At 44.0% G+C, this 24,265-nt stretch overlaps 1 protein-coding gene across 5 annotated transcripts in view; it reads right to left on the bottom strand.

Moving 5' to 3' along the window:
* Window positions 1-24,265, bottom strand: part of CC2D2A (coiled-coil and C2 domain containing 2A) — a 132,530-nt gene that overhangs the window by 59,322 nt on the left and 48,943 nt on the right. For all 5 annotated transcript variants that reach the window (XM_069594719.1, XM_069594722.1, XM_069594720.1 and 2 more), the window contains 9 exons: window positions 23,857-24,019; window positions 21,963-22,099; window positions 19,800-19,931; window positions 11,715-11,924; window positions 10,529-10,635; window positions 7,097-7,237; window positions 6,819-6,975; window positions 5,374-5,615; window positions 3,238-3,415 (listed from right to left, as the gene is read on the bottom strand). In XM_069594719.1, coding sequence (XP_069450820.1) covers window positions 3,238-3,415; window positions 5,374-5,615; window positions 6,819-6,975; window positions 7,097-7,237; window positions 10,529-10,635; window positions 11,715-11,924; window positions 19,800-19,931; window positions 21,963-22,099; window positions 23,857-24,019 — 1,467 coding nt within the window. The remainder of the gene's footprint in view (window positions 1-3,237; window positions 3,416-5,373; window positions 5,616-6,818; window positions 6,976-7,096; window positions 7,238-10,528; window positions 10,636-11,714; window positions 11,925-19,799; window positions 19,932-21,962; window positions 22,100-23,856; window positions 24,020-24,265) is intronic.

The raw sequence follows: 24,265 nt of genomic DNA, 5'->3' as shown, positions 1-24,265 counted from the left end.
TTTAGCTCCTCTTCACTTTCTGCCATAAGGGTGGTGTCATCTGCATATATGCAGTGTTGCTTTAATTAATTCCTTCCTCCCATTTCCTCTGTGAGTCACCAGCCTCATCCCCTCCCTCCTGGGCTTATCTTCTGCTTTGCAGGGTTGCCCTGGCAGCCGATCTCAAGCCTGGCTAGGAAACACTGAGTCCTATGGTTTGAAACATGCAAAAAAAAATCAAACCTCACAGTTGACACTGTTCCCTTCCATATCCTGTGTATCCATACTCTGCTTAGTGTTATTTCTTTGCATTGGGTTGATCAAAAGGGTCATTTGGGTTTTTGGGCCACTCCAATAGTTGTCTCTCATCTCCCAGCTGGGTTTAAAGCTCCCACAGGCAGGGCCGTGCACATCGCTCCTTGTACACAGCTTCCAACGTTCCACTAAACTCCTGGCTCAGCATCAGACCCTCAGTTGGCTCTCCACAATCAAGCAACAAACATTTGGAGCTTGGTGTTGAGTCATCAAGGGATACATGATCATTCTGAGACTCTCGGAACATTTTCTGAAGCACATTACCCTCTAAAGTTAAGCATTTGATAGCACTGGCATAAACAGAGCTTTTAAGGTGACTCTTCTTACCCTCCTGAAGTTGCCAGTAATTGTTGAACCTTCCCTTATTCAAAACTTGCAATCATATGGAAAATTTTCAAATGGTACAATATTATTTCTAGACAGTCAAAATACAATATTCTCTCAATTAATTGTATCTAGAACCAGTACTCAATCATTCAGTAGAGAAATACAAAAATATTTTGATAACTACACAGCTGTAGTTGTATCTGTGGACTTCAGTGTCAATTATAATAAGAAATATTGGCTGCCTGGAGTACCATGTTGAGGAGGAGTCTGAAGTTATATCCAGGCTCAGTGGGGGAAAATAGGCATGCTCAGCTGTCATTTCTGGCAAGGGTGGCGGATAAGAATGAGAAATTTCTGAGTCAGTTGTAGTGAGGTGGATGAACCTAGAGTCTGTTGCACAAAGTAGTAAGTCAGAAAGAGAAAAACTAATATTATATATTAACACATGTATATAAAATCTAGAAAAATGGTACTGATGAACCTACTTGCAGGGCAGGAATAGAGACACAGGCATAGAGAAAAGACTTGTGGGCACAGTGGGGGAAGGACAGGGTGGGACGAAGGGACAAATTGAGAGAGCAGCATCGACAGACATATATTACCACATGTAAAACAGATAGCTTGGGGCAATAGCTATGCTGTGTAATACAGGGGGCGCCGCCCAGTGCTATGTGATAACGAAAATGGTGGGATGGGGGGCTGGGAGGAAGGCTCAAGAAGGAGGGGATATATGTATACAAAGAACTGACTCACGTTGATGTACAGTAGAAACTAACATCACATTGTAAGTTATCCTCCCATTTGAAAAAAAAAAAGAGAAATTTCTGCACAAGTGGTGGATAAGGATTAGTGATTTCTGCATGGGTGGAAGACGGCAGACAACAGTACGTGTGCTGTGTATTTGCAAGCCTAATTAACGTGCCTATTAGTATCACGAAACAGAATCTGTCAGCAACACCAGAGGCTTCGCCAGAACAGCAAGCCTAAGACATTGAAGTGGGTTGAACGTGTCTTGTTTTTCATTGCTGTTGCTTAGTCACTAAATTGTGTCCCACTCTTTGTCACTGCATGGACTGTAGCTTATGAGGCTTCTCTGTCCATGGGATTTCCTAGGCAAGAATACTGGAGTGGGTTGCCATCTCCTCCTCCAGGGGATCTTCTTGACCCAGGGATTGAACCTGCGTTTCGTGCACTGCAGGTAGGCTCCACTGAATGACCAGGGAAGCCCAGTGTCCTGTAAAATTTAAGTCTACCTGGGATCACAGAATGTGACCTCAGTTGGAAAAAATAGTCTTTCCAGGTATTAGTAGTTAAAGATCCAAATGAGCTCATACTGGATTAGGGTGAGTGCTAAATCCAACAAGAATGTCCTTGTAAGAGACAAAAAAGGACACACAGACATGAGAAGGCCACGTGGAGATGGAAGCATAGTTTGGAGTGATGCTGCCACAAGCCACGGAACACTGGAGCCACCAGGAGCTGCAGAGGCAGGAAAGGTTCTTCTCTAGAGCTTCTGGAGAGAGCAAGGCCCTACTGACACCTTGACCTCAGACTTCAGGGCCTTCAGAACGTTGAGAGATTAAACATCTGTTGTCTTAAGTCACCAGATTTGTGGTGCTTAGTTATGGCACCTTTAGAAAACGATAACAGACACAAATAAATATATTGCTAACGCTGGCCATTAGGCTAGTGGGGAGTTTGATTTATTTTGGGGGGATCCTAGCACCTGTACCACCACCCCTATTAAAATGATCTGTGATTACAGAAATTGATTTCTCTGGTATATTATGCCAGAATCTTGGTTCAGCGTGAGGTTGAAGTTCTCTAATGAATGAGCCAGAGATCTCTCTACTCTCCCCTTCTCCCTTATCCCCCCATCTTGTCCTGAGACACACACTTGAGCACTGTGGTCAGTTTCTCTGCCAGCATTTTTGGGAGCCAAGCAGGGTAACAGATCTTCTCTGCCAAGACCTTAAGACGTGCCTCGACCTTCTGTTGCCTTTGAGAATCTATTAGGACACCAGTGTAACCAATGGATGACTTAAAGCCATCTCGCACCTGTGATGAGCAAAAATTCTTGGGACAGTGACTATAATTAAAATACGGAGTGGGAAAAATTGGGAGATTGGGACTGACATATATACACTATTGATGTGTGTGTGCACAGTCACTTCAGTTGTCTGACTCTTGGCGACCCCATAGACTGTAGCCCACCAGGTTCCTGTGTCCATGGGATTTTCCAGGCAAGAATACTGGCATGGGTTGCCATGCCCTCCTCCAGCAGATCTTCTTAGCTCGGGGATCAAACCCACGTCTCTTATGTATCCTGCTTTGGCAGGTGGGTTCTTTACCCACTGAGCCACGTGGGAAGCCCATATACCATTGCTGCTATGTATAAAATAGACAGCTAATGAGAACCTACTGTAAAGCACAGGGAACTCTACTCAATGGTCTCTGGTGACCTAAATGGGAAGGAAATCCGAAAAAGAGAGGATACATGTATACGTAGAGCGGATTCAGTTTTCTGTACAGTAGAAACTGACACGGCATTATAAAGCAACGATAGTCCAATAAAAATGAATTTTTAAAAACGGAGAGAAAAATTTTAAAAGGTACCTGCAGCGTTAAACTCTCTGGCCAGTTGAATATTTGCAAATTGAAAATCTGTCCAAAGTGAACTCGGAAGTCTGCCCCGAGCGGCCGGCTCTCTGTCCTGGACACCTCCTTGTTGTTGAAGGTCACCTTTAGGAACAGCGAACGTCTCTTGATGTCCTCCCTTCGCAAGACCTCCACCCTGCAGAGTGAGACCATCCATGGGTGGGTCAATATTCGTGTACTAAGTATAAGTGGAGTGGCTGACACAAGGGTGCTGAGCAGAGTGAGATACACTGGAGGTGACACTCCAGTTGCTTCAGTCTTCACTGAACCAAGGCAGCCACAGGTCTTGCAGGGACACCTCCCTGCAACCTACTGTATAGCACAGGAAACTCTCCTCATTGTTCTGCAGTGACCTAAATGGGAAGCAAATCTGATATAACAATACATGTGATGTGAAATAAGAGGTCCTGGAAAGCCTACAGGTGATTTAGAACTGTGGTCCAAGCATCGCTGTGCTACAGTCTTTAAAATTTTTTTCCAAGCAAGCCTTACGTTTGCATCCCAACAGTTTAAGTAAACAGAATCATATTATTTGTCAAATGGAGTGAATTCAGACCATAAAGGCTAATAGTGGTTTATGTTTGGATGTGATGTTTTATCCTAAAAAAATATCACAGCATATTGTAGCAGTAGGGTCAACTGAGCTTTTTCAAAATCCAAACTTTTTCCTAACAGTTTCCGACAGTGAGTCACTGCCCTTTGGCTGTAGGGAACTAAGAAAGGTTCCTTATTTTTAAAGGTCGTTTGAATCCCAGTAGAAGACAGGAGGTATCCTAGTAACCATATCATTCTTACAGCCAGGAAGTTAAAAAGAAAAAAAAAGTCAACACCTTCAAGAGCAGTCTTTATTTGTAGAGATGCCCACTTATTTATCTGTAGAGATGCCCACTCCAAATGCCACTTATTGCTTAAGTCAGTAGTAACTCAGTCTGTTAAGGATTCAAAAAGGTGAGAGCAGAAAAATCCAAAACATACTCAGGGTTTTTTGAGTGTTATTTTTTAAATATTATGATTATATATATACACACAACATAATACTTACCACGTTAACATTATTTAAGTAAACCATTTGGTGGCCTTAAGTACATTGCAATGTGATGTGACCAACACCCCTATTCTTCTCTAGAATGTTCTCAACATCCCAAATAGAAATTCTGTACTCATTAAACTGGGAGAGTAGGTTTAATTTTTTGCATCTCTATAATTTAGGCCTCGATGGACATGAGTTTTGAGCAAGCTCTGGGAGTTGGTGATGGACAGGGAAGCCTGGTGTGCTGCAGTCCATGGGGTCGCAAGGAGACGGACATGACTGAGTGACTGAACTGAACTGAATTTAGGCCCATCCCAGGTGTGAAATTGCTCGATTATTTTTCCTATAAAAAACATTTGACACCATCTCAAGAAGTATCCGAGACCCCCAAAGACTTGACTCTGAGTGTTTTAAAAGGCGTATTTCCAATGACCCCGTGCCAGTGACAGACCTGAAACACCTCCTTCTTCTGCACGGCCCCCTCCCCTGATGGCCTGATGAAGGGGGTGGATTATAATCACTGACTCAGGGAAACCTGGTTTATAGTCCCCAAACCCAGTGAAAACTCAGAAACTTCAGACGGAGGTATACATTTTTGGTCAAAATGGGACTCATCATCAAAGACTGTAAAATCAACCTAAATTTTCCCTTTAAAAGACATACCATGGGGACGTCCCTGGTGGTACAGTGGATAGGAATCCACTTTGCCAGGGAGAGGGCGTGTGCTAGCAGTGATCAGAAAGGACACACTGAGGTTACAGATAAAGGCTCCAAAGCAGAAGCCATGCAGGCAGGCACTGTGCAGAGCACTTCCTACAGGCAGCTTCGGGCAGTGAACTCCTGTGGGGCCAGTGGGGATGTACTGGGTGTGTGAACCATAGGAAATCACCAAAATCTGGACAAATACCTGCAGTGGCATATAGTCCAAGCTAACATATGGCTATAGAGAGTTCAGGATTCTCCCGATCATTGCATGTTGGCCAGGTGATGTATACTCCATATGGTGCACATGTGCGTGTGTGCATCGCATGTCAACCTCATTCACGGTCAGAGCGTCTGCTCACCTGGGACACTGGTCGTTGGGCGTCACGCTCCCCGCCAGGCTCAACTCCGGGACCAGCGTGGGCTCCCCCGGCCTCCTTCGGCTCTGGGCGGCTCTTTCCCTCACCTGCTGCTCTATCACCGCCCTGTCCACGGGCTCTGGAGGGGCGGGCTTCTCAGGCTCCTCCCCGGGACCTGGCTCCTCCCTCTCCTCATCGGTGGGATGTTCTTCCACTTCCTGTTTCTTTTTCTTCTTTTTGGCCCTCTGTCGGGTAAGAGGCAAACTTATCTCAAGTAGAAATTTTGGAATTTCTTTGAAAAGCACAGTCTTCAGGATCAGATAGGCCTGGGATGCAAACCCAGCTTCACCCCCATCAGTTGTGTGCACTTGGGCAGCTCACGAAGCCATTTGACCTCTCTGTGCCTCGGTTTTCTTATCTACAAAATGGGAACAATCATAGGAGATTTTTTTTTTCCAGTGCTGTTGAAATGAGATCACGCCTGGAAAGCACTTATCACAGTGCCTGGTCCCTACAGAGAGCTTAAAAAAGTTGGTTATGCATGTGATCAGTTCTAAAGACCAAGGATACATCTTGAAATTAAAGTAAGGCTTGTGAGCAGAACTGGTCCTGCAGGTCACACTGATTTTTTTTTTTTAATTTTTATTTTTAATTGGAGGGCAGTCATTTTACAATTTTGTCTTGCTTGCTGCCACATGACAGTGCGAATCAATCATAAGTATATATATATATGTGTGTGTGTGTATATATATATATATATATATATATATGATCTCCATATATCCCCTTCCTCTTGGGCCTCCTTCCTACCCCTCATGTACCCTGATTTCACTGCAATACTATTTACAATAGCCAGGACATGAAAGCAGCCCAAGTGTCCATCAACAGATGGATAGAGATGTTGTGGTACGTGTGTACAATGGACTGTTACTGAGCCATTAAATAGAAGAAATGTGCGTCAGTTGAACTGAGGCGGATGAGCTTATGCCTATTACACATCCTGATCTTTTGCTTATTGTTCCTGGATTCAGTTTTGCAGGGACATGTGTGCAAAGTTACACAATTTTCTAACAGAAACCCAGAAGCACAATACCCTACATTCACTGGTGCAAGGTGTGTAAAAGGCTTAGCACAGCGCTTGACACACTCATGAGCAATTACTATGTTTTACTTATTTGCTCACTCAGATAGTCACAGCCTGAGACAGAGACCAGCCTTTGGAAAAAGCTGGCTCTGGTATCCACTGGCCGGGTCACATTTTCAACAAGTGCATCAACCAGTTCACTCGCTCATCCTTTTGCTCCCTAGCAAGAGGGCCAGGAGGAGACAGAGAAGAGCGGGCAGGGGACCCCAGTCTGCCTGCCCAGTTTCCCTCCTCCTGCCCCAAGCTGCCTCCTCCCATATGCCCCTGTCCTCCAGGGCAGCTCTGTTGAAGGTTGCTCACAGACCTGGGCTTTCTTCCAGGCTTTCCACCGCTGCAGCGTGACTCTGTACACCTCCATCTTCTGTTCGTACTCTTCAGTGTGCTCTTCCAGCAATTCATTGATCTCAGCCTGAATTTCTGCTTCATATGCTTCTTCATTGGCTTTCTGGTCAACTTTTTCCCTTAAAATAATTTATGACACTCTAGATGTTTCTTGAAATTAAGTGACAGAGTAATAATAACAGCAAATACATTTTCTATGCATGCTATAACCCAATAATACAATGTTTGAAAAAAGCTTACTTTCTCAAAACAAGTTTCAAGGGAGTATTTGTAAACCTCTGGAACTCTCGGAGGGACTTCATCTCTTTCCAGACCTTTATGATGGTCTTAAGCAACGTTCGATCTTTTTCTTGTTCAGCATCACGCAGTTTTCTTGTTTGCCTAGGAGATATAATATATGGATATGTATTTAAAAGTTATTTAGGTGTGTTTGCAAATTAAAAATAGAAACTAATAACACTATAGTGATTGTATAATTAATTTCATAGCTATGACATTTCTTATGTACTAGAAAACCAAAAATATGAATGCAAATTTGAAGTCAGTAGGATGCTGGTCTGTTTTGAGAGGTTATTTAATTTTGTTTTCTCTAGAAGAATCTGACTTCAATTAGCCTAAATTACCTAGACAGCATATTAAAAAGCAGAGACATTACTTTGCCAACAAAGGTCCATCTAGTCAAGGCTATGGTTTTTCCAGTGGTCATGTATGGATGTGAGAGTTGGACTATAAAGAAAGCTGAGCACCCCAGAATTGATGCTTTTGAACTGTGGTGTTGGAGAAGACTCTTGAGAGTCCCTTGGACTGCAAGGAGATCCAACCAGTCCATCCTAAAGGAGATCAGTCCTGGGTGTTCATTGGAAGGACTGATGCTGAAGCTGAAACTCCAATACTTCGGCCACCTGATGCGAAGAACTGAATTTGAAAAGACCCTGATGCTGGGAAAGATTGAGGGCAGAAGAAGAAGGGGACAACAGAGGATGAGATGGTTGGATGGCATCATCGACTCAATGGACATGGGTTTGGGTGGACTCCGGGAGTTGGTGATGGACAGGGAGGCCTGGTGTGCTGCTATTCATGGGGTCGCAAAGAGTTGGACACGACTGAGTGACTGAACTGAACTGAATCATTTAAAATTCTCATTCATACTGTGCAGTCTTAAATAAACAGACAGCTTTGAAGTTGTGAAAATAAAGGGCCCAGTAAATATAGTTCTCAAGGACTAAATTATTGTAAATAGGAAAGTATGTTGCTGAACCAGTTAACAACTGGTATATTAAAGTCTGTCTGTGTTAGTACAAATCACAAGTTCTACATTTAGGAGATGAAGCAATGTTACTACATGCCCTGGCGAGTTTTCTGTGCTGACTATATTTGCAAAAGTTTGGCTTGATTTGTAGAGGCATCATTTGAAAATGTTTTCATTCTTATTGAATGAAAATGATACTTTATGTATTTGGGATTTAATGCCTAATTTTGTCCTCTCTACAAATAATAGCCAAATCCAAAACCCAAATGTGCTTCATTATGCCATTAGTTAGTAGATTAATTAATTCAATTTTTTTTCCTTTTGATGTCATTCCAGGGGATTCAGAAGTGTGTAGGAGATAGGAGGTGTCTCTGTCCTCAAGGGGCTTCTCTGGTGGTTCAGACAGTAAAGAATCTGCCTGCAATGCAGGAGACCCAAGTTCAATCCCTGGGTTGGGAAGATCCCCTGGAGAAGGAAATGGCAACCCATTCCAGTATTCTTGTCTGGAGAGTCCCATGGACAGAGGAGCCTGGCGTGCTACAGTCCATAGGGTCACAAAAAGTTGGACATGACTAAGTAACTAACACTTTTACTTTCTGTCCTCAAGGAGTTTATAGTTCAGCTCAGGAGACAGACACACAGATGAAGGGTTGAAGGTCATTCAGTCAGTATCATGGAAGGCAGAAGATAACAGCCAGTTAGTTATTGGGTAGTCAAGACTGAGGACTCTTGGAAGACCTTAGAAAAGTTAAAAGGCCATGAACTAGAATAAGACTCGTTTTGGATGGTTAGGGCGTTTGGGATGGACATGCAGTCATTGTTATATTTAAAATGGATAACCAACAAGATCCTACTGTATAGCACAGGGAACTCTGCTCAAACTCCCCCGTTTGAGCAGAGGGGAGGGGAGTTTGAAGGAGAATGGACGCAAGTTAACGCATGGCTGAGTCCCTCTGCTGTGCACCTGAAACTATCTCAACATTGTTTTATCAGCTATGTGTGTGTCCTTGCTCTGTCACTTAGTCGTGTCTGACTCTTTGTGACCCCATGGACTGTAGCCCTCCAGGCTCCTCTGTCCATGGCAAGAATACTGGAGTGGGTTGCCATTTCCTCCTCTAGGGGATCTTCCCAGCCCAGTGATTGCATCGGTGTCTCCCACGGCTCCTGTGTTGCCAGATTCTTTACTTGAGAAGCCTTTATTCCAATATAAAGCAAAAAGTTCAAAAGTTAAAAAAGAAAAAAAGGTACTTCAAGAAGTAACCTAAAAACCTGAGAAAAAAAACTACTTCATTTCTGAAAAATGCTATCATCTGAGTCTTCAGTGATCATTTACTCCGGGTTTTTGTTTGCAATGTTTAGAGTTACATTTGGAGACCTCTCCATTCATCCTCTTCTTTCCTTCCTGAAGGAAGAAACTGGCATGTGTGTCTTTTCTGTCCCTACGTGACACAGATGTGTGTTTACCTGGAAGACATGAGTGTTATTTCACGTGGTCTTTAGGTTTCATGACCTGTATCACACAGTGAGTATCCTCTTCCAACTGGATTTTTTCACTCCACACTATTGTATCCATGATACACACAGGTCTAATTCAGTCACTCTTAACTGTAGTATGGATGTTCATTACAAGACCAAAGCTGATGGGTTCATTCTGGTGTGGGGTTATCTCTAGCTTCTTGCTGTTGTAAGTGATACTGTGGAACCCTTGCACATGTCTCCAGGGTACAGATGCCCACAGCTCTTTGGAGTGTCTTAAGCAGAATTGCAGGATTCTAACTGGAGAAGGAAATGGCAATCCACGCCAGCACTCTTGCCTGGAAAATCCCATGGACGGAGGAGCCGGATAGGACACGACTGAGCGACTTCACTTCACTTCACTTCAACTCACGGGCATTTTCAACTCTGTTCATTTCCGGACAAGACACTCTCTCAGAAGTGGTGGCTGTAGCAATATTTGTTTACACCAACAGGGGGTACAAGTTATCATATTCTGCTCCCCTCAACCACTTTCCCCAGTCCTCCATGGCCCCACCTTCATCCTCATGCTTTTATTGGGCTTCAAATTTGGTGTTAATACGACGGACATATCTCATTATTTCGTTTGACAGCGAAAGTGCTCGTCGCTCAGTTGTGTCCAACTCTCTGTGACGCCATGGACTGTAGCCCACCAGGCTCCTCTGTCCATGGGATTCTCTAGGCAAGAATACTGGAGTGGGTAGCTATTTTCTTCTCCAGGAGATCTTTTCCGCCCAGAGATCAAACCCAGGTCTCCTACACTGCTGGCAGATTCTTTACCACTAGCGTCTCCTGGGAAGCCCATTTGGTTTTAATGTATTGAATACATTCAGGAAAAACTCTGAAAAAATAAACTCTCAACAAGCACAGGGAAAAAAGCAGCAGTTATAATAACAGATTTTACTCACCGAATCTCAGATTTATATTCATTGATGGTTTTGGAGGTTGTTTCAAGTGTCTTAGGAGTTTTTGCTGGATTAAGGCCCATCTGAACAGCATTTCTTAGAGCGTGGAGCTTAAAGAGATGTGGATTCAAGTTTTGAGTTAGAAGCTCTGCTCCTTACCACAAGTGATGTGCTTGGACCCACCCACTTCTCCAGGGTAAGACGATGCCTGCACCCTCAGACAGGCATTGTTTAGGATGACACAATCAATGGACGTGCAAGCACTCAGACATCTCCACGCTTCCACCGAAGTGAACTTTGACAGAAATATTGCCTCTAGTCTTTACTTGTGTAGTTTATTTCTTTTTAATTAGAGAATAATTGTTTTACAGCATTGTGCTGGTTTCTGCCATTCATCAATATGAATCAGCCACAGGTATACATATGTCCCCTCCCTCTTGGACCACGTGTGTCCATTCTTATTCTGTGGTCCAGACCCATCTGCTCATGACCGGTGCTTCCTTTGCTCTAGTGTCTCAGAAACAAGTTTTCTTCCAAGAGAGAAGGAGTCTTTTCTGAAGTCTGGACACCGAATGATATTCTTGCGATACAGAACATAAAATTACAGACTCATAAAAGCAGGCATTGTGACATTATCTCTTATTTGGGCAATAAGTTTTTAAGGTCAGGGTCTAAGACTAAAATTATCTATAATCAAGACTACCCATGAATATTCCATGGGACAGTGTCACATTAGAAGTAAATCCAAAATGGATAGCCATTTCTGAGTATCAGTTGAAACAACTGACTTTTGTTTAGGTATCCTATTGGGGAAATTAACATGTAATGATGAGAATGTCTCCGAGGACCAAGAAATTCTCAAACGGTGAACAATCTCACCCTCTGAGATCACACAGGCAAGACGAGCCTTGTATCTGCCATCTAATACCCATTCGAGGTGGGTGAGATCATTTGCTCGGTTTGCACAAATGGTTCTCTAAGCCAAGTGTGTGCCACTGAATTTGCACACACCAAACGTGCATTGTCCTAGACTTTCTTGTGCCTCTAGGTAGGACAACACATCACATCCTAGACAGAGGGAACATGAAGGAGGCACGTGAGCCTTTGCTGCTGGTAGGCATTTGTATTGATTGGGCTCCTTGGGAGAACCAACCCTATCAACAATTGGCACGCAAGAGATCACAGGTACCTTATCAGTGAGAAATTTTGCCTTGTTCCTCTGGCGTCTTGCGAGGTACTGGTCATACAACTGGGCCAGCTTGGCCGCCAACACATGCTCTCGGCTAAAACAGGGGTGATGCGTGAAGATTAACCCCGAAATATCAATGTCCAGCTGGAAATTCCCAGGAGAGTCCCCAGATCCAATCAGATGCTGACTTCTGTGGATGTATTTTACTGCCTGCCAGAAGAGCAGAGTGTAGGGGAAACACAGTCAGGCACTTCCTAGTTCCTCATCTAATGTGCAATGGGAAAGCCAGGCACAAAGTCCCTTCTACCCTGATCAAGCCAGGAGAACCACGCTCCAGTCCCCGTTCCCTGGAGCTTTCAGGGCCTGCCCTTTTCTGAACACCACTTCAATCTTGCTTTCCTAGGTCTTTCAGCGTTTATCTCTACTGAATCATAGCCCTAATCTTTGTCATGCGACTATCTCATTTCCTGGAACTCTTGGGTTTTACAGCTGGTGACCTTGAAATTCTTTTAATGAGAAGAGCATAGAGTCTAGTCCAAACTGATCATTACTTGGATCATAGACACTCTCCATGTGGACACGTTTTTAGTTTGCAGACAACAGCCAGAGACCAATTTACTGAACCGAGCTTTGTGCTGGCTCTTGTTTTCCTGAGAAGAAGAAAATTAGTCTGCAAAATAACAGAGCAAGAGGGAGGCGGGGCAGCTGAGTGTGTCGAAAACAGGAGTGGAAATTTCCACTGGGACTTTCCTGGATCACTTGGTGTACAGTGTGCTATATCAACGTCTGTTTTTCTTCATTAAACTCATTAAGATACTCTATGTCGACCACTGCTGCTCTTCTGGGAATCTAGTTTTGGAGGCTGGGAGCTCCAAAATGGGGAGGTGACCTTTCTGATTTTGTGTCTTCATGTTCTGTCCTTGTCATGAACACTGACTACAGTCAGGATGTGGGCTTTCACACTTCTTCAAGCCTCCCCTTTGCGGAGAGGAACTTCTGGAAGTTATTTATGTTGTCTGGAAAATATTCAGCCAGTTCAATTTAGTTCAGTCTCTCAGTCATGTCTGACTCTTTGCGACGCCATGGACTGCAGCATGCCAGGCCTCCCTGTCCATCACCAACTCCCAGAGTTTATTCAAACTCATGTCCATTGAGTCAGTGATGCCATCCAACCACCTCATCCTCTGTTGTTTCTTTTTCCTCTCACTTTCAATTTTGCCCAGCATCAGGGTCTTTTCAAATTCGGTTCTTCGCATCAGGTGGCCAAAGTATTGGAGTTTCAGTTTCAGCATCAGTCCTTCCAATGAACACCCAGGACTGATCTCCTTTAGGATGGACTGGTTGGATCTCTTTGCAATCCAAGGGACTCTCAAGAGTCTTCTCCAACACCACAGTTCAAAAGCATCAATTCTTTGGCACTCAGCTTTCTTTATAGTCCAACTCTCACATCCATACTTGACCACTGGAAAAACCATAGCTTTGACTAGATGGACCTTTGTTGGCAAAGTAATGTCTCTGCTTTTTAATATACTGTCTAGGCTGAAAAGATTATGTGGCCCAAATGTTCTATTTACAAGTTATGAGGTTAAATGGCAGCTGCAACTACTCTACTCAGAAGTGGCGCTTTCATCCTTCTTCGGCTGCGGGTGACATGTTCAGGAGTCTCTTCATTTAACCTTCTTCATGGCATCATGTAAAGATGCTGAACTAGGGGCAGAAGCCCTGGGTTCCAGCTCTGGCTCCACCTCTGAGCATAAACATCCAGCTGGCATTTTGTATGTCACCAGGCATCATATAAGGCTTCCTGGTAGCTCAGACAGTAAAGAATCCACCTGCAATGCAGGAGACCCAGGTTCAATCCCTGAGTTGGGAAGATGTCATGGAGAATAGAATAGCAACCCACTCCAGTATTCTTGCCTGAAAATTCTAGGGACAGAGGAGCCTGGCAAGCTATAGTCCATGGGGTCACAAAGAGTTGGACACAACTGAGCAACTGAACAAGAACAGCAAGAACAACAAGGCATTGTATAAAGTACTTCACATACATCACCTCACTCATTCTGTCAGGGAACCACAGGCTGTTACACAAGATCCTCCTCGTGGGCCCTGGAAGGGGTCCATCTTCCTGCAATAACTCCAAGAGATGAGTGGTTGACTACACATAGTAGGACCTGTTTGTGAGCAGCCGTAGGCTGAGAGGGGGAAACTAGGATATGAGCTTTACAGCCTGGAGCAGGAAGGATGAAGCCTGAGATATGCAGAGGGAGGGATGGAAAGCAGAAGAGCGGACTCCAGAATTAGAATCCTAGCTCAAGATCCCATTGTTCCCGCCATCAGACTAAGCTTGGAGGTCACACTGTGTGTATGTGTGTGGATGTGCATGTATGCATGGACAAAGAGGCCTTCACACTTGTTATACAGTGTGATCTGCTTTTCAGTTACTATTAGTCATTGAAATGGTAGCAATATTTGACAGTAATAATTCAAATATGAGTCTTCATTTACCAGCAAATTCATTGTTGGGTTTTTTGTTACCTTCTTTTTATCCATATTCATGAGTAAGGATATATGAGTGTATTTCTTTTCAGTCTTTCAATGTCGTACTTATTTCCCTCCTAAAAGATTAGTAGACTCCTAATGTATATTTAGGATTTGTGATTTCCTACAGACCTCCACTATGGCATACCCTCCATTTTCATAAAACAATAAGTTTTCTTTCTTAGAAAATAAGTCAGTCTGTCTTTGGTGAGAAGACCTACACACAGACTTTTTTATTTAAAAAATATGTTCTTGTAAAACTGGGATGTGTTTACAAATAAAGTAGGCTTGAAAAAAACAGATTAACTATACCTCAGTTGTTGGTGTTCAGTTGCTAAGTCATGTCTGACTCTGTGACCCCACAGACTGCAGCCCACAAGGCTATTCTATCCTTCATCATCTCCTGGAGTTTGCTCATATTCATGTCCCTTGAGTAGGTGATGCTATCTAACCATCTCATCCTCTGCCACCCACTTCTCCTTTTGTCTTCAATCTTTCTCAGTCTTTTCCAGTGAGTCGGCTCTTTGCATCAGATGGCCAAAGTATTGTAGCTCCAAAATATGCTGAGTCAAATCTCCCTTTGGATTTACAGGGGGGGAAACCCATCCCCACAGGGGTTATATTCCACCAATATTTCGTACCTTCTGAAGCCCAAGTTCTGACATTAATATCTTCACCCATCATGTTGCCACAGCAAAGGCCCATCTCTGTCCTCTTTCTTTGGGGTAAGAGTATTCAATTACAACCTGCCATCGTGTTAAGGCTTTTGAACCTGCAGGTTGTGACTATGTGTCTTACGATCCTTCTGGCCACCTGGATTAATTAAAATATTTCCACCTCTCAAAGACTTGTGTCCCAGAGACTTAATGGAAACATTCCTCTGCGATTGCTTGGCTCCTGCTGGTTCTTGCTTTGCCGTTCCTCTTACCACAGGTTCCAGAGTTCTGGGCTCAATCAGAGTGTGGCCCTCAGATGCTGTCTTCTACTCTGCTTGGTATGAGTAAATAATGTCGGTGGCACGGTCCTATGTGTGCTGTGTGCTCAGTCCAACTCTTTGCAACCTTATGGACTGTAGCCTGCCAGGCTCCTCTGTCCATGAGCTTTCCCAGCAAGAATACTGGAGTGGGTTGCCACTTCCTACTCCAGGGAATCATCTCAACCCAGGGATTAAACCTGTGTCTCTTGCATCTCCTGCACTGGCAGGCGGATTCTTTAACACTAGCACCACCCACCTGGGAAGCCCAACATGGTCCTATTTACTTGCAATGTTATCATGTGTCTCTTTCCCCCAAACTGCATTAGCCCATGTTTAAACGATTGCTGGTGGTCTCTGCCTTCATCTCAGCTCAACGAAGTGAAAAAATTTCCAAGACTCCTAGTCGTCATTGAGTGAGATTGCTCAAAAGACCCCAGCTCTATTCCTATTAGGGAGAAAAAGATCCGTCCTTCCTTGTCTTTCTCTTATATCTGTTTTCTTGCAGACTGAAAACCATCAGGATAGAAGCACCAACAATTTCTCCTAAGAATATTGTTGTTCAGTCTCTAAGTTGTGCCCAACTCTTTGTGACCCTATGAATTGTAGCCCACCAGGCTCCTCTGTCCATGGGATTTCCCAGGCAAGAATACTGGAATGGGTTGCTATTTCCTCCTCCAGGGGATCTTCCCGACCCAGGGGTCAAACCCTCGTCTCCTGCTGCTCCTGCATTGCAGGTGGATTCTTTACTGCTGAACCAACAATATTTCTTAGGTATATTATTTTCATTTTGAAGTTGTTTGGTCCTTCAGTCTTTGGTGGAAAACTGAAAACCTAAACTATCAGAGGTGGTGCGTGTGGATTAGCTGCTGGCGTTTTCAGTGCAAGCAGGTTGTGTGGCCGATGAAGAAAAATTTTAAGGTTGTACAGACAGAGAGCAATCACTGGGGGAATTAAAGTAAAATGTATGTATTTGCCCTCCCTCAGAAAATAATAGCAAGAGAACCTGAATCCGGCCCAGAGCTGGCAGTAGATTCTACAGCTGTTGTTCTTGTCTTCCCTGGGAAGTTTTCTCATTCTCCATCTTCTGGGTGTGTCTCTAGGACATCAGGTTGGGGAGTGTATGTTCCTCTTAAAACTGACTAGTTTGTCCTTGGTGTTGATAATGGGAATCTTGCCACAAGATATGATCCTTTTCCTCTGGCATCTCTGAGCTTACATTATCAATGTCCTAACCCATGGCAAATTCTGGACCGCCTACAACAGGAGAGAAGTTTCTCCATTCCATGGGAGAGAAGGTTCTCCATTCAAGGAGAACCAGAGGAAAGAGAAGCAGAGAGAGAGACTGCCAGCACTGAGTCCCTGGCCCCAGGGTCCGGGTTCCTAAAGCCCCGCCTTCATTTTATGATTCATCTCCAGGTCCTTCCAGCTTTGTGAGTCGCTAAGTTCTCTCCTGGCTTAAGCTGGTTTGCAGTGGGTTTCTGTTACTTGCAACTCAAGAGTGCTGACTACTACAGTTCTTCTAATTTAGCAGGGGACCAGAGGGCTCCCCAGGTGATGCTAGTGGTAAAGAATCTGCCTGCCAATGCACGAGACACAAGGGATGCAGCTCCATCCCTGAGTCAGGAAGATCCCCTGGAGGAGGAAATGGCAACCCACTCCAGTATTCTTGCCTGGGAAATCCCATGGGCAGAGGAGCCTGGTGGGTTATGGTCCATGGGTTTGCAAAAGAGTTGGACATGACTTAGCAACTAAACAGAACAACTCCTTTAATATAATCTTTGCTTTCTTCGTAGGCAGAAGCCTGGCATATTCTCCATGCTTTGCTATGTTTGCAGCGTAACTCTCTAGAAAAGATCTCAGAAGACTCCAGCCCCTTCCTATCTCTCTCCTCTAACTTCTTTGCTCTGTGATGCAGGATGGCTAGCCCCTCTCAGTGGAACTCTTATCTTCCTCTACTTTCCTGTTTCTGCCGAAAGCTAGGAAGCTCTCGCCTCTCAAAAGGACTAGAAGGAAACCCTCTGGTCTCTCCTCGCTGGCTCTTTCCCCAGAGAGAAGGAAGACTGTGTCTGAGTGGAGATTTAGTTGAAGCCCAAGATCCACTAGTCCAAGCTCTTGGCTGGACAGAGTCACTGGTGGCATCTAGCTGTCCTTACTCAGCCATCTCCTAAGGGCCTGCTCACTGGCTCGTGGGTTCAGCAGACATTCCACACGGTAAACTCTACACGGGGGACCTAATTCATGGGAGAGGGAGCAGGGAGCCCAATCCGTCTTGGGTCCAAGCCGCATTCTCCTATCCAGTCCCACCCTTCGCTGAAACTGAGATCTGCACCCTTCTCTGATTCCCGTGCATTTCCCAAGTAGCTCAGAGCTTCTGAAGGCGACAGATGAGATTAACGGCTTCCCTCAAGACCCTACTCTCCATAGTAACGACTCTTCTATTTTCTAATTTTAGCCCATAAATTTGTGCTTCATTATATCAATGTTTCATGCTGAAGCAGATGGATGGATGGAGAAAGAAACTGATGGATTATTAGGTACAAGTTGATACTGTCTAGATCACTAATTATATCATGTATCTTTGTCATAAAGCAAGTAGATGGTAAATCCCTCAGGCCTGGGGCTTGGGTTTATGCTTGCTTTGTAAATCCACTCCTAGGGTCCACATTTCTGTACAGAGTAGCCACTCATTAATATTTGTCTGTGATAACAATATTTTATAGAAATTCACAATTTAATAAAAGGGCAAACACATATATCATTTCAAAGCTCATAATGGCCATATGAGGTAGAGATTATGGTGATTTTTTAATTAAGGAAACATCTTCACAGCAGTCAAGGGAGATGCCCAAAGCCACAGCTTAGTAGACACCCAGCTCAGATTCTCTGATTTGGGTCCATGTCTTCTCTGTTCGTCACCTATAGCTCTACAGTTTTCTAGCCTTATAGGATGATCTTATATCCTCTTATTCTGTTTGCCTTTAGCAGTGTCAAAATGTTACACATTTCAAATTACACAAGTTTCTGAAGGAGGTGATCCTTGCTACATTTCAGGAGAGCATGAGCAATATAATTCAACATGAAGGAAGGAAATAAAAACAAACAAGGGAAAATAAGACAGGTCTTTCTTAATACACAAGAATTTAAGGAATAAGTACATCTGGATTGTGTGTGGGGGTGTGAGTTGCTAAGTTGTGTCTGACTCTCTGCAACACCATGGACTGTAGCCAGCCTGGCTCCTCTGTCCGTGGAATTCTTCAGGCCAGAATACTGGAGTGGGTTGCCATTTCCTTCTCCAAGGAAGCTTTCTGACCCAGGGATTGAACCCAGGTCTGTTGCATTGCAGGCAGATTCTCTAATGTCTGAGCCACCTGGGAAGCCCAAGTACATATGGATATATCTTAGGAAAACAAGGAAACAACAACAGAAGCTCCAAGACACAGAAACAAAATATTTGTCAGCTAAAAAATTAAGAAAAACAAAATCCTTGAGGAACAGAAAGATTGTAAAAAAGCATAAATTGCATCATTAAACTCATATAAATACAAAACTAAAGCTAAAGAATGTTGGAAATTGTGGTCCTGGACAAGATGTATAAGTTGTAAGTTTTGATAATAATATTGTAATGATAATACAGCAAACAAAAACCATGATATGATGTTTAAGGGACATGGATTGAAAGCTTAGAAGTGATTTCATAGTAAAAAGTCATTTTATGTTGACCCAAATTGGAAACATTAAAAAAGCAATTATTCTGATCTCTAGTGTCACTATGTGTTCATAGATTTATCTGAATTTTTAGTAAGAATGTATCTGATATTAAAGAAATATGTAACCAAAGCCTAGCAATTCTTTTAATTTTAATATAGCTTCTTTCCCCCAGAATATATTTACTCAATACTTTTTAAAAAAGATAGTTAATAAATGTAATCATTTATTGTTGGGGGGGGGGGGAATGAAGGCAAGCAACTGCCTGTTCAACACCAGCCGGTCAGACCTCACTGAGCCTGTTCTATGTACTTTGATGTATTATCTCAACCATCTGCACAACAATCCTAGTAAGCCGATGCCATTTTGCAAAGGAAGAAACACCAGCAGAGAGAGGAGAGGGAGGTCAAGTGAGCCAAGCAAGAGGCAGGGCCAGGACTCAAGCCAGGCAGTGTGGTAAAAGAGCTGGGAAAAATACCATAGAAAGGATTTGTGAGGATAGAAAATCTCCAGTGATATAATACAGAGACAGTGGGGGAAATAACCCTGCAGTATATGTGAGATGACAGAGAGAAAAGAGAAAATATTGGGGCAGCTAACCTGGACATGGGCATAAAGACACTGACCCAAGCCTTCCTACCTGGGAAGCTTGTTGCTGATGTAAGAAAGGGTTTAAGAAAGGATTCGGTGTGGGCAGGAGACTCAGTCTTATATAACAGGCTTGCCGTTTCCTTTTTATGTGCAAGACAGTGAATTAGTTAAGAAAAGTCAGAATAGGATGTTGCAAATTCATCACTCCAATCCCTTCAAAAAGCAAAGCACTTTCAAGTAAATTCATGTATTAAAAATGGGAGGGGGAGGTTTACCTTTTTATACAGGGTTTCCAGTTCTGGCTTAATGTCCTGCGCCTGTGTAAACATGGGTGGTCGCGAAGGAACCGGCTTGATGGGGTTTGGCAGTGCCAGGATCCTCCCGTCATCTCCAAACCATCTCCTCCCCTGGGATCAAGCAGAAGGACAGAAAATAGTTTACAAAAATAAACAGCGCTTGTGGGGAAACTCTCTGTCACCATGTATTATGTCATGCACCTTCCCCTGTCCTGTAGATCTTTTATTTTTTAAAAAATTATTTAGTTTAAATTAAAGATAGTTGCTTTACAATAGTGTTTTGGTTTCCGCCACACATCAACATGAGTTTGCCATAGGTATACATGTGTCCCCTCCCTCTTGAACTTCTCTCCCACCTCCCACTCCCTAGACATTTTAAAGTCCCGATTTCTATCAGAAATTGAGTCTTCACTAAGCCAGACACAGAAAGACCAATATCATATGATATTGCTTATATGTGGAATCTAAAACACAGGGTACAAATGAACTTACTACAAAACAGAAATATATAGTCGTGGCTGTAGAAAATAAACTTATGGTTTCCAGGGGATACATACTACTATATATAAAATAAATAACTAACAGGGCTACTGTATAGCATGGGCTTCCCTCATAGCTCAGCTGGTGAAGAAAGTGGAAGTGGAAGTCCCTCAGTCGTGTCTGACTCTTTTCAACCCCGTGGACTGTAGCACCAGGCTCCTCCATCCATGGTATTTCCCAGGCAAGAATACTGGAGTGGCTTGCCATTTCCTTCTCCAGGGGATCTTCCTCACCCAGGGATCGAACCCGGGTCTCCTGCATTGGAGGCAGACGCTTTAACCTCTGAGCCACCAGCTGGCTCAGATTCCTGGGTCGGGAAGATCCCCTGGAGAAGGAAATGGCAACCCACTCCAGTATTCTTGCCTGGAGAATCCCATGGACAGAGGAGCCAGGTGGGCTACAGTCCATGGGGTCACAAGAGTTAGACATGCCTTAGTGACTAAACCACCGCCACCATATAGCATAGGGAACGCTACTCAGTACTCTGCAATGGCCTATATGGGAAAAGAATTTTAAAAAAAATAGAGTGCCTATATGTATATCCACCTGAAACTAACACAATTGTAAATCGATTGTATTCTAATAAAAATTTAAAATTTGAGTCTTCACTAATGCCCCCCCAGAATTAAGATATAGTTTTCAGCCCCCTCCTGATAAGTTTAAGAAAAAGCTAAAGGAGTGCCTGGGCTTCCCTGGGGCTCAGCTGGTAAAGAATCTGCCTGCAATGCGGGAGACCTGTGTTCAATCCCTGGGTTGGGAAGATCCCCTGGAGAAGGGAAAGGCTACCTACTCCAGTATTCTGGCCTGGAGAATTTCACGGACTACAGTCCATGGGTCACAAAGAGTCAGACACAACTGAGCGACTTTCACTTTCACTTTCAAAGGAGTGCTTAAAAAAACGTATTTCCTATTAAACAATTTTTTAAATTTTATTTTTAAGTTTTTTGGCTGCACTGGTATCTCTGTTGCTATGCAGGGGCTCTCTCTAGTTGGGGTGAGCAGGGGCTACTCTGTAGCTGCAGTGCTGGGCCTTCTAATTGCGGCAGCTTCCTTGTTGCAGAGCACAGGGTCTAGGCACACAGACTCAGTAGCAGTGGCTCCCAGGCTCTAGAGCGTGGGCTCAGTAGTTGCGGTGTGCTGGCTTCGTTGCCCTGTGGCATGTGGGATCTTCGTGGACCAGGGATTGAATCTGTGTCCCTGCATTTGCGGCGGGTTCTTAACCACTGGACCACCAGGGAAATGCTATTCGTGAAAATTTCAAGACAGACGACCATGGACAAAAACAGTTGAGAACATTCTATCTTGGGACAATTAAAAATTTCTGTGAATTGGGAAAAGGTTTGCCAATATGTGATTTAGTAGGAAGAGCCTAAACCCAGCTTGGGAAAGGTAGGATTGAGCGGAGAGAGGTGATGTTTGAGGGTCACTGAAGGTATTGAGGACAAATTAAAAAACAATAATAACAAAACAGCGACAGGATGAACCAGTCTGCAGACACCCTCAGGAGGAAATGAGCCCCACCCCACAGTGATGGCCCGTCAGGATAAAGACCCTCTGTGAATCCCTCCTTGTCTACACTAGAGAACAGGGCTGAGAGCTCACCGGTTCCTGGGTCAGGAGCCTGTTCTCCATGATGTTCTGGTTGGTTCGCAGCACCTCCGGTCTTGCCCCGATGTAAAGGCCTTCATCTTCCAGGTATCTGGGCTGCACATTCTCAGGAAGCTTTTTATACGTAGGCACTAGACAGTTCATAAACAAACACAAGCCACATCAGTGCCAACCTAAACATTTCAAACTGCAGTTTGGTGAATTAAAGACACCACCAGAGATTTTACTTTGGTTCTTAGAAAGTGCAAATGCCCCAAACTGATGTCTAGAAGCAGGACCAAGGGGAAGGTGAACGTGTTTTCCTGCAGCACCATGTTGGAGAATCATGAAATAATTCGATACCTAACATGGCCTGCGAGGAGTACAGTACCCAGATCAGAGGGGAGGCTGCTGGACTCATCAGTGGCGTGAACCTGGCCCAGCCTCTTCTCTGAATTCTGTCCTCTCATACATAAGGGATGAAAACATCTGTCTTTCTGGGCTCCTGGGAGAATTAAATGGGGTGAAGGATGAGGAAGTGCTCTGTAAATTACAAAGTTTGCTGGAGTCCATGTGACTTCATTTACTTCCTCACTCTTTGATCTGTTCATAGAACAGATCTTTGCGGACAGTCTGTGGGGTCTGTGGGAATGACAGACAGCAACAGCCCGCCAAGGACTGTTGGAGGATGATTGCTTTATAATATTGTGTTGGCTTTTGCCACATAACATGAATCAGTTATAGGCATACATATATCCCCTTGCTCCTGAACCTTCCCCCCACCTCTCACCCCATCTCACTCCTCTAGGTTGTGACAGAGCACCAGATTTGAGCTCCCTGTGCCATACAGCAAATTCCCACTGGCTATCTATTTTTACCAACCTAGACAGCATATTAAAAAGCAGAGACATTACTTTGCCAACAAAGGTTTCTCTTAGTCAAAGCTATGGTTTTTCCAGTAGACATGTATGGATGTGAGAGTCAGACTATAAAGAAAGTTGAGTGCCGAAGAATTGATGCTTTTAAACTGTGGTGTTGGAGAAGACTCTTGAGAGTCCCTAGTACTGCAAGGAGATCCAACCAATCCAACCAATTTCCTAAAGGAAATCAGTCCTGAATATTCATTTAAGGAATGATGCTACATGTACACCCGTGGCGGATTCATGTTGATGTATGGCAAAACCAATACAATATTGTAAAGTAATTAGTCTCCAATTAAAATAAATAAATTTATATTAAAAAAAAGGGATGATGCTGAAGCTGAAATTCCAATACTTTGGCCACCTGATGTGAAGAACTGACTCGTTGGAATAGACCCTGATGCTGGGAAAGGTTGAAGGCAGGAGGAGAAGGTGATGACAGAGGAAGAGATGGTTGGATGGCATCACCGACTCAATGGACGTGAGTTTGAGTAATCTCCGGGAGTTGGGGATGGACAGGGAGGCCTGGTGTGCTGCAGTCCATGGTGTCGCAAAGAGTCAGACATGACTGAGAGACTCACCTGAACTGAAGTGATCTATTTTACACGTGGTGATGTGTATGTTTCTACGCTACTCTCTCAAAGTGATGCAGACATAGAGAACAGACTTGCGGACACAGTGGGAGAAGGAATGAGTAGGATGATTTGAACCTGTTTCTTGACTATTAAGTCAGAGTAGAAATTGGGTTCAGTTGTGGAAATTGGGCATTTTTATACACCTGGAGAAGGAAATGTCTACCCACTCCAGTATTCTTGTCTAGGAAACCCCATGGACAGAGGAGCCAGGAGGGTTATTGTCCGTGGGGTCACAAAGAGTCGGACATGACTGAGCGACTAACACTTTCACTTTAACTTTATACACTAGCTCTATTTCGTCTGAAGGAAAACGTGGATGCCAAAGCTGGGCAGAAAGATAAAGAGAGAAAGTACCTGTCCGTCTGCTGGGTACGAACAGGAGCTCTTTCTCCCTCTGCAGCCGAATGTGGACACTTTCATAATCGGCAGGTCTGACAGCCACAAAGTCTTCAGCTGCGTGATCTAAGCCCAGGAGAAGATCCTCAGCATCTCTGCCATCCAACCACTCTTCCTCATCCTGCATCACATTAAAGAGCAGGAACAATCCCGCAAAGATAGTTAGTGACGGTGAATGTTTTAGTCGCTCAGTTGGCTGTGACTCTTTGTGACCCTATGGACTGTAGGCCGCCATGCTCCTCTGTCCATGGAATTCTCCAGGCAAGAATACCGGAGTGGGTTGCCATGCTCTCCTCCAGGGCATCTTCCCAACTCAGGGATCAAACCCAGGTCTCTCGCATTGCAGGCAGATTTTTTACCATCTGAG

Source organism: Ovis canadensis, chromosome 6, assembly GCF_042477335.2.
Source record: "Ovis canadensis isolate MfBH-ARS-UI-01 breed Bighorn chromosome 6, ARS-UI_OviCan_v2, whole genome shotgun sequence".
NCBI lineage: Eukaryota > Metazoa > Chordata > Mammalia > Artiodactyla > Bovidae > Ovis > Ovis canadensis.
Note: the sequence above shows the minus strand (reverse complement) of the source record. Positions and strands in the feature narration are given on the sequence as shown.